The sequence below is a fragment of the Sminthopsis crassicaudata genome, chromosome 3 (genome assembly GCF_048593235.1).
Source record: "Sminthopsis crassicaudata isolate SCR6 chromosome 3, ASM4859323v1, whole genome shotgun sequence".
NCBI classification, from domain to species: domain Eukaryota; kingdom Metazoa; phylum Chordata; class Mammalia; order Dasyuromorphia; family Dasyuridae; genus Sminthopsis; species Sminthopsis crassicaudata.
The window spans coordinates 313,284,484-313,293,463 of record NC_133619.1 but is presented as its reverse complement, the minus strand read 5'-3'; the positions used below and the strand labels follow the sequence as shown (position 1 = coordinate 313,293,463).

Below are 8,980 nucleotides of genomic sequence, written 5' to 3'. Positions count from 1 at the left end.
CTTGTTCCACTGAGTAGTTACAGGCAGAAAACATTCGAGATTGCAGCAAGATTCATCCCTCTTCCCACGCTGTCAATGTCCACTTTGCTTCACCTTTTGAAAGATTTTATCCAAGCAAATAAATAAATCAAAACTGTTAGACCCCTTCCTCATTGTAGGGGTTAGGGATGCAGTACCCCATAATATGTAAAATCCACGTAAACTGTTTTGACTCTTCTTTTGTATTAGAGAAGTCAGAATTTTTTTCTTTTTTCTTTTAGGGAGTGTTTTTAATACCTTACTGTATAATTTAGGTTAAGTATTTGGTCTTAAGTTATATGTAGCTCAATGTTAAGTCAAAATACCTTTTTCTTGTCTGTGTCCTCTGCTGGCCTTTGCATGTCCACTGTGGCTTTTACAAAACTCCCCCCCAAATCCTATTTAATTTCTTATGCTGACCCAAAACATATGGGAAATTTGAGATGTGGAAGGGATAACTGTAAGTGTTGGCAAAGTGGGGAGATGAAATACTTTATTGGATTTTCACAGAGCTCAACCCAGTCCATTTCAGCCTAACTTCCTTCTTAGGGGATTGAATAAACTGTGATATGAAGCAGGAAAGTTCAAACCATTTTAAAACACCCAAATTTTAGTCCTCGATGGGACTAAATGATTCTCCTTGAAATTAGCAATCCTTCCCCCTTCAAACAGGGGAATTTATACTGTTCTTCAGTTCTAAAATTCCTCAAAGTTTTCATAGGTAGGCTCGGGAGATCTTTTCTCTTGTCTGAAAAAGGGCTGGTTTCCCCAAAGCCATGTGACACGTGTATTCTATTCTATAATCTTCCAGTGAAACAGTGAGAAGAAAAAATGTGTTAGCATGATCACTCTGTGATGTTATTACACTTTTGTGTGAAGGCCCTTCAGGAAAATGCTTTTCTGCACTCACCAGTTTTCTTAACTTTACCTGATTTTGTTTCTGTTTGGGTGGAAGGGTTTTTCTCTTGATAAATAGCTGTTATAAAAATAAAATAAAATTTACATTCAATTGTTTCTATAGCAACCATCTCAGATTCATTGGCTCTCTTATGTTTGAAGGAATGCAAGAACATTTATTAAACACTTATTATGTGCCAGACACTGTGCATTTGCATCCCTGGAGATAAAAAATACAAGCAAGACAATACTTGTTCTGAAGGATTTCATATTTTCATGGGAGGAAAAAAAAACTCAGTACATTAAGGAAAACTATAAAGAAGGGAAGAAGTGACCTGCCCTTAGCAATATAGATTACAAATGCACAAACTAGGTGTTGCTTTTTCAGGTGTGTCTAACTCTTCCTGACCCCAGTTGGGATTTTCTTGGCAAAGATACTGGTTTGTAATTTCCTTCTCCAGGTTAAGTGACTTTCCCAGCATCACACAGCTAGTAAGTATTTGAGACCCAGTTTGACCTCAGGTTTTCTTGACTGCAGTTTGTCAGTTCTTTGGAGGTGGACAGCATTTTTCATGATGAGCCCTTCAGAATCATCTTGGATCATTGTAACAATCAGAGTAGCTGTTTTACAGTTGATCATCATTACAATACTGTGTTACTGTGTGTAATGATTTCCTGCCTCTGCTCACTTCACTTTGTATCACTTTATAGAAGACTCCCCAGTTTTTCTGAGGATTTGACTCAAATTTTCAGATGACTGGGGATAGCCACAGGCTAAATCAGAATCACATCCACAAGGGCTATACCATATTGAACTTCAAGAAGGTTCCCAGCTGCAAGAAAAGCTATCAGGCTCAGAAATATTTGAACAGTTAAGGGAAAGCCAATCCTCAGGATCTCCTCTGTGATGCTGGAGGATTTATTTTAGTGTCAAGTCTGACACTAGCTGAATACATATACTCTTATCAACTGGGACTGAAAGCTTTGCTCATTTTGTCAAGGGAAAAAAAAAAAAAAGAATCTGTGGGATGCAAAGACTTAGTCCCAGACCAGACATAGGCTAGAGAATGAGGCCCTCCCATTGATTCACCAGGCTCACACACTTAACCCTTGCTTTCTACTGGTCCTAAAAAAATCTCGGGGAATAGCAGACAATGCTAGGAGACTAGGAAGAGTTTTGATTAATGGTATATAATCAGAGAGGTTTCCTAATAGAGAGAATTTATGGGATGAAAAATTTTATTGAGATAGGAAAAAAATGATACCAAAATCCATTGGAAGAACAAAAGGTCAAGAATGTCAAAGGAATTAATGTAAAAAAATTAAAAGGAATACTAGATCTTAAACTGTACTACAAGGCAGTAATTATCAAAACTATCTGACACTGGCTGAAAAATAGAAAAGGTAAATAAGTGAAACAGAGTAGACACATAAAATCCATAAAAATTATTATAGTAGCCTTGTGTTTGAATAGTATTAAGTCTTTACTTAAGTTTTGTGGATAAATATTTACTATGGAAAAATTGTTGGGGAAACTGGAAAGCAGTTTGACAGATAGTAGGTATAATGTCTCTATACTATAGGATAAACACACCTCCCTATATTGACCAAGATGACATCAAAATATATACATGACCTAGACATAAAGGGGGATAGTAGAAGAATACGAAATAGATTACCTATTGGATTTTTGGATAGGAGAAAATTTATGAATAAACAACAGATAGCATTGTGAGGTAAAAAGTGAATTTTGATTAGATTACATTCAAAAGGCTATGTACAAATAAAAATAATGTAGGCAAGATTAGAAGAAAACAGAAAATTAGGGGAAAATTTATAGACAGTTTTTCAAATAAATGTCTAATAGCTCAAATATATAGAGAACTTTGACAAATTTTTAAGAATACAAGTCACTCTCCAATTGATAAATGGCCAAAGGATATGGACATTCAGTTTTTAGTTGAAGAAACTAAAGCTATAGTTATATGGGGGGAAATATTCAAAATCTTTATTGGTTAGAGAAATGCAAATCAAAACAACTTTGATATATCATCTCACCCCCATCAGACTAACTAAAATGATAAAAGGGCAAAATAACAAATGTTGGAGTGGGATGTGGAAAAATTGGATCGCCAATAGACTGTTCTGGGTAGAATCAGCCTCTACTCTGGGGAATCCTACTTTTGACACCAAATTGTTAGGAAATTTCTCACCCTGACTCTTGGAAAGAAATTTACCTATCAGTGGATTCATTGGACTGGAAGTCAAATTAGATGAACAGCCATACTGAATAGGAAGGAGGTTTATTTGAATGTTATGAAATACAAGTGCTAATAGCAATCCTTACTTTCTAGTGTACAGATTTAATTTATATTCTTTTTTGTGTAGGCCAATTAGAATGTACAGCCAATAAGAAATATCTTAGGGGAGGTAAATAAAGTTTAACTAAACATTAAGGCATAAAAATCTCATATTAGAATTATTACACCTCCTCGATTTTGTGATAACAAGGAGGCTGATAAAGAATGAAAATTTCATATTGTAGACCTGGATTATTTAAGATTCAAAAAAGGTATTGTTAGTCCATCACAAGGTTCTTAGTCAAATGTAACTTTTCTAGAATGCCATTATTCTCCCTCTGTCAGAGAGATCCATTAGTGCGATACTTTGCATATGTTTTCAGTGTTTTTCAATATATTGATCAGTTTTATTGGTTTTCTTTAACTTCTTTTTCCCCCTTAAAATGGGTTATTTGTTCTAAAAGATTTGAGTGCTATAACCTAAACTCTGAGCAAGGCAGACTTCATATTTGACCTTCCTCTGCTACAGGTAGCAGAGTGTAGCAAATCCCAACTATTCAACACATGCAAAAATAAAAACAACTTTTTCAGCATGGAACACATTTTCCTCATATTCTTCACAGCCATCTGGATCCAATGGCCAGATATAGGTCAGGATAACTGGAGGCAGCCTTGGATGCAATGGAAGACCTTGGTTTTTAAAGCTAAGGTCTTCAACAGGTAGTCAACAGAGACTACACCCATTTGGTGATTAAAGTTAGGTAGCAACTGAGGCAAAGAAAGGCCTCTTTTACCTAGACCCCCCCCCCAAAAAAATTAACTAATTAATTTATCTGGCAGGGAAAGACCCTAAGGGTTTCTGGCTAAAACAAAAATGACAAATATATCACCGGACTAGATCCATTAGCATACTTGACCACTTTAGTTCATTGAAAAGAATGACTTACCTCACTTTCTGTCTTTCAGTATCCGTCCATCAATATATAGTGGATATGGCTACTGCTTATGTTCCATCTTTGTTCTTTCCCTCCCCCTTTTGTTTCTTCCTCCTTTGTTCTTCTTTCCATCCTGGATCTACTATGGGATCCCAAGAAAAGGATGTCATAGTACTAAGCCAATAATGAGAACAAATGGGAATCCTACAGCCCATCACTTCTTACTAGAATAATCCAGCAGAAAGGCTACTGGAATTTGGGATCTGACCATTGACTATAAAGAACCAAACGGGGCCGGGGACTCTGCTGTCCTGCACAGTACCTGATGTGATTGCTCTTAATAAAAGAATGACCACAACACAGGAGGACTAGTATGTTGTAGTTGACTTGACCAATGCCTTTTTTTTTAGTTTTCCTGTGGGAGGAGGATCAAGAATAATTTTCTTTCACCTAGAAATGAAAACAATATATTATAGGCTTACTGCAAGAGTATCAAAACAGCCCTGCAATTGTCCAATGTCTGAGTAGGACAGACATCTAAGACATCCACTATTTCCCCAAAGTGACTGCCCTTCATTATACTGAGCATTGGGCTAGTCACTCCCACTGAAGTGAAGGCTCAGTAGATCTTGACTTCCCTCCTTTACATCCTAATACAGGTTGAAAAGACAACCAACACAGTCAGGATCCAATGTCCATCAATACAAGTGAAATTCTGGACAGGAGCCCAGAGAGACAGACCAAGACCAGTTAAAGAAAAGTTCTTTGGTTAGGAGGTCTTCACAATAAAAAAGTAATGCAATAATACACTGAACTTTTCAGTTACTGGTGGCTACATGTGTCTCCTGGAAATTTTTCTCAAGCCTCCTATCAGGTGACAAGATAATCTGCTACTTTCTCCTAGAAATCTGCATGACAACAAATCTTTGTGCAGGTACAGGAATCCATCAAGCTGATCTTCCAGAGGAGCCTGAAAGGGTCCTCTTCCTCTTCCTCTCCTGTCTACTGAGTAGTAAACATTTATCAGGGATGAGCAGTAGGGTTGCCATTGATCCTGGCAATAACTGATAATACACTCACCACTGAGCCACTCTTTTTTCCTCCAAAACCATACCCAGGAGGTTAATAGTTTACCTACTTAGTCTTCCCCTTTATCAGAGGCAGGAGGGTGTGGATAGTTCACACAGACCATATTCCCCTAAATCATAAAGTATTGATTTTGCCTTTCTAGAGAAGTAAGGCTCTGCCTCTCCTGGGATATCAGTCTCAAAGCCCACCCAATAAAGGGCATTTACAGACAGGATCTCCAGGTGTCACTATATAACACCACCTACCACTAGCTTTGAAATTCTTCAAAGGTATCCTGCTGGGAAATTTTGGTATAGATACCTAGGAGAGTGATAGATAGGTAGCAGACATAGTAGCAGCTAGCACCAGGAGTATAGTGTGTATAGCTTGTAACTAAAAATGGGAAAGTAGGTTATTTAATTTGATGAAAAAACAGAGCAAGAAAGTATGTGCATGTACATGCAATACATATATGTAGGTAAGTACAAAATACATATAAGTACTCATAGAGCACTTGCTTGTCTCTATGTGTGTACATGTGATATATACATATGTTACATATATGGGTGTACAATAACTATGGTATATGTACATGTAATGTAGAAACATTGTACATATATGTGTTACATGTACACACATACATCTGTGGGTATATAAACATGCATTATTATCTGCACATTATAAATACATATGTGTTACATATACATATTATATGCATGTGTATATACACACAGAGAGGATTGAGAAATGGCTCTATACACCTTTACACTTTTGACTCAGACAACTCTTGTTTGTTTATTTGGCTCCAGATTTTATGTTTTCAGGTTTTGGAACAATTTGCCATATTTTAGGAAGCCTTGTAACCAAGCAACTGGGAGTTTCATAGGAGGCAAGAAGGTGTATTTGAGGAACAGATCTTCAGCTTTATATTTGGTGAAACATAAGAGCCTAGTAAATGCTTGCTGAGCAGCTAGATGGCAGTGACTAGAATTCAAAATCTCATCTCAGGCATTTATTAACATCTGACCTCAGTTTTCTCACCTGTAAATTGAGCTGAAGAAGGAAGTGGCAGATTATTCCAGTATCTTTGCCAAGAAAATGCAAAATAGGTCAGTGAAGAGCTGGACTTTTCAGTTACTGGTGGCTACATGTGTCTCCTGGAAATTTTTCTCAAGCCTCCTATCAGGTGACAAGATAATCTGCTACTTTCTCCTAGAAATCTGCATGACAACAAATCTTTGTGCAGGTACAAGAATCCATCAAGCTGATCTTCCAGAGGAACCTGAAAGGGTCCTCTTCCTCTCCTGTCTATTGAGTAGTAGACATCATGGCATCACTACTCCCTTCCCCAAATATTCCTTGTTGCCTCCTATGAACTCCCCAGCTACTTGGCCACAAGGCATCCTAAAATATAGCAAATTGTTCCAGGACTGAAAACATAAAACCTGGAGCCCAATAAACAAACAAGGTTCTTTGAGTCAAAAGTGTGAAAGTGTATGGAGCCATTTGTCAAATATATTAATTAGGAAAGAATTATGAAGTCAAAGGGCAGAAACTTTGTGCCCATTCTTGTCCTCTGTATACCGAGGGTGGCTACTACTATCTTTCCTAGAACCAGACACTCCCTCTATGATTACCTGTGTTCTTGTTCCACGGTGGTTTATCAAAGCTGATTGAGATTTCCTTAGAAATGAGAAGTGAGGAAACCGGCCTTGAAAAAAGATTCTGGACACTCCCTGAATATTTACTTTTTGGTCTGGTATGGCTTATCACAGTGTCTTTTTGAAATAACATTTGGATCAATGGGAAGTGAAAGGGAGAATTATTTTCTTGTCTTATCCCACTGTGTATTTAATTTAGCTAGGGTGGACCTAACTGAAAAGTCCCAGGACATATATAAACCCCCTACTTTTCAGATTGTAGCCAACTTTTTCTTCTACAATATTTCTCCATTCACCTTCATGGAGGACTGACATCCTGGAATTAAAACCATCTAGTTTACTAGTCTCTGTTAGACTCTCAGGGAAATAAGTTTTTCACTTTTAACCAGCATTTTTTTTTCCCTACAGGCCACAGCCTTGTAACAAGATGAAATCTTTCTTTTTCCTGCTAATTATTATCCACCTTCTAGCACTACTGTCTCCTGGCCATGCTGGTTGCTTAAAAGAAGACTTAGAATTAATTGTGCAGAAGAAAGTAAATGAAGCTCTTTCCAAATTAGGTAATAGGCTTTGAGGGAATTGGAATGTGGAAGACTGAACTCTTTATCCAAAACCCCAACCCCATCCCCAAGTCTTCCTCCTTCAGTTCAGGACAATCTTACTGTTGGTCCCAGGAAACAATCTAAAAACTTGTATGTCCCTGGGGTTGAGATTTAGTGTCCAACTGAGGGAACAAGAGGGGCACAGAGGAATGAGTGAGATTTATTGAGTTGGGTTAAACAAGAAATATCCCATCTTCTCATTACTTGTTTTTCAGAGATTGGAAATAAGGGACCCCTCTCTTGTACAAGTGTGAAAAATCGAGGCACCCTAGCCACTTGTCCTGCAGGTAAGTGATCAAAGATTCTCCTTAACCTATTTCAAGATATCTCCTCCCAGCCTACCCCAGTCCTTTGTTTAGCCCAGGGCTGGGGGACCTTTTTTTCTGGCAAAGGCCATTTGGATATTTATAATATCATTTATAAAATCATTTTCCAAGCATACAAAAATATCAAGTTATAGAACTCAAGCACTGGGAGGTTAGCTTTCAGCTCACCATCACCTTAGCAAATGATTTAATTGATCTTACATGGCTTGTGGCCTGAACTTCCCCCCCCTGCTCTAGTCCAACTGTTCTACTCCACAGGACTCCTGGATTTTTCAATCTCTCTCCCTTTAATATTCTTACCTCCTGTCTCCATTTTCTCTTTGGGGTTGATACTGGGGGACACTTACTTTCATTTCTTCCTCTCATATCTCTTTAAAACTCTTTTCTTTTCTTAAACCATCTCTTCACCTCATCTGGACTCTTCACCTCAAATGGCCCCTTCTTCCTACTTTGTCTCCCCTCCCATTCTTCCATCTACTGTTTCAATTTGACCATTAATGAAAAAGGGTAGGAGGGACCTATCCAAGGTAGTAAAGGCATTGTCCCTTTCCCTGGCATCTCATAATGTTTCTGCTTTCTTGTAGGGTTTGTAGTTACTGGCTGTGCTTGTGGCTATGGCTGTGGCTCCTGGGATGTTCGAGGAGACAACACATGTCATTGTCAGTGTAAGGGCATGGACTGGACCAGTGCTCGGTGCTGCAAGAATTCCTAGTGAGGGGAAGGTGGGAAGATCATCACCTGCGGCCTCGATGTTCTGACCTTGCATAAAATCATGGGCCCCAATTCAGTCCTGACACTGACTCCGCTCCTGACCACATAGCTCCTCACTCTCCTTAGCTCAAAGCACTTCTGCTTCTCCAGTTTAGAGCCATAGTCTCTGCACTTGAATCTACTTCTCTTGTGCCATCTTTTCTCCCTTTCAGACCATCACTATTTACTACCCCATCTGATCCTGCCCAGGGTAGGATCTATGAATATAATAAAGAATCTGAGATTGGAGCACAGGAATCCATGGTGTTTTATTATGCTAGAGGGAAGTATGTGATGGGGGGAATGTTATAAGACCACTGAACAGAAAACAATCCAAACTTTTCTCTGGTTACTTCTGGGGTTACCATCTCAGCAGCCCAGTAGTAGCTTCTCTCAGACATCTTCTCCCTGAGCCCCTCCTTA

The 8,980-nt window shown here is 38.4% G+C and overlaps 1 protein-coding gene across 1 annotated transcript; it reads left to right on the top strand.

Moving 5' to 3' along the window:
- Window positions 1–5,062: 5,062 nt before the first annotated feature.
- LOC141562049 (resistin-like beta) lies at window positions 5,063–8,745 on the top strand. Its single transcript, XM_074302075.1, has 3 exons — window positions 5,063–5,084; window positions 7,697–7,768; window positions 8,392–8,745. Exons 1-3 carry the CDS (start codon window positions 5,063–5,065, stop codon window positions 8,517–8,519), a joined length of 222 nt encoding a protein of 73 aa, XP_074158176.1. The 3' UTR covers window positions 8,520–8,745.
- The last annotated feature ends 235 nt before the right edge of the window (window positions 8,746–8,980 follow it).

Coding starts and splice junctions, on each gene's coding strand:
- LOC141562049 (XM_074302075.1), top strand. CDS start 5,063: ATGACAACAAATCTTTGTGCAG. Junction 5,085..7,696: donor GACAACAAATCTTTGTGCAG/GTACAGGAATCC, acceptor CTTGTTTTTCAG/AGATTGGAAATAAGGGACCC. Junction 7,769..8,391: donor CCTAGCCACTTGTCCTGCAG/GTAAGTGATCAA, acceptor GCTTTCTTGTAG/GGTTTGTAGTTACTGGCTGT.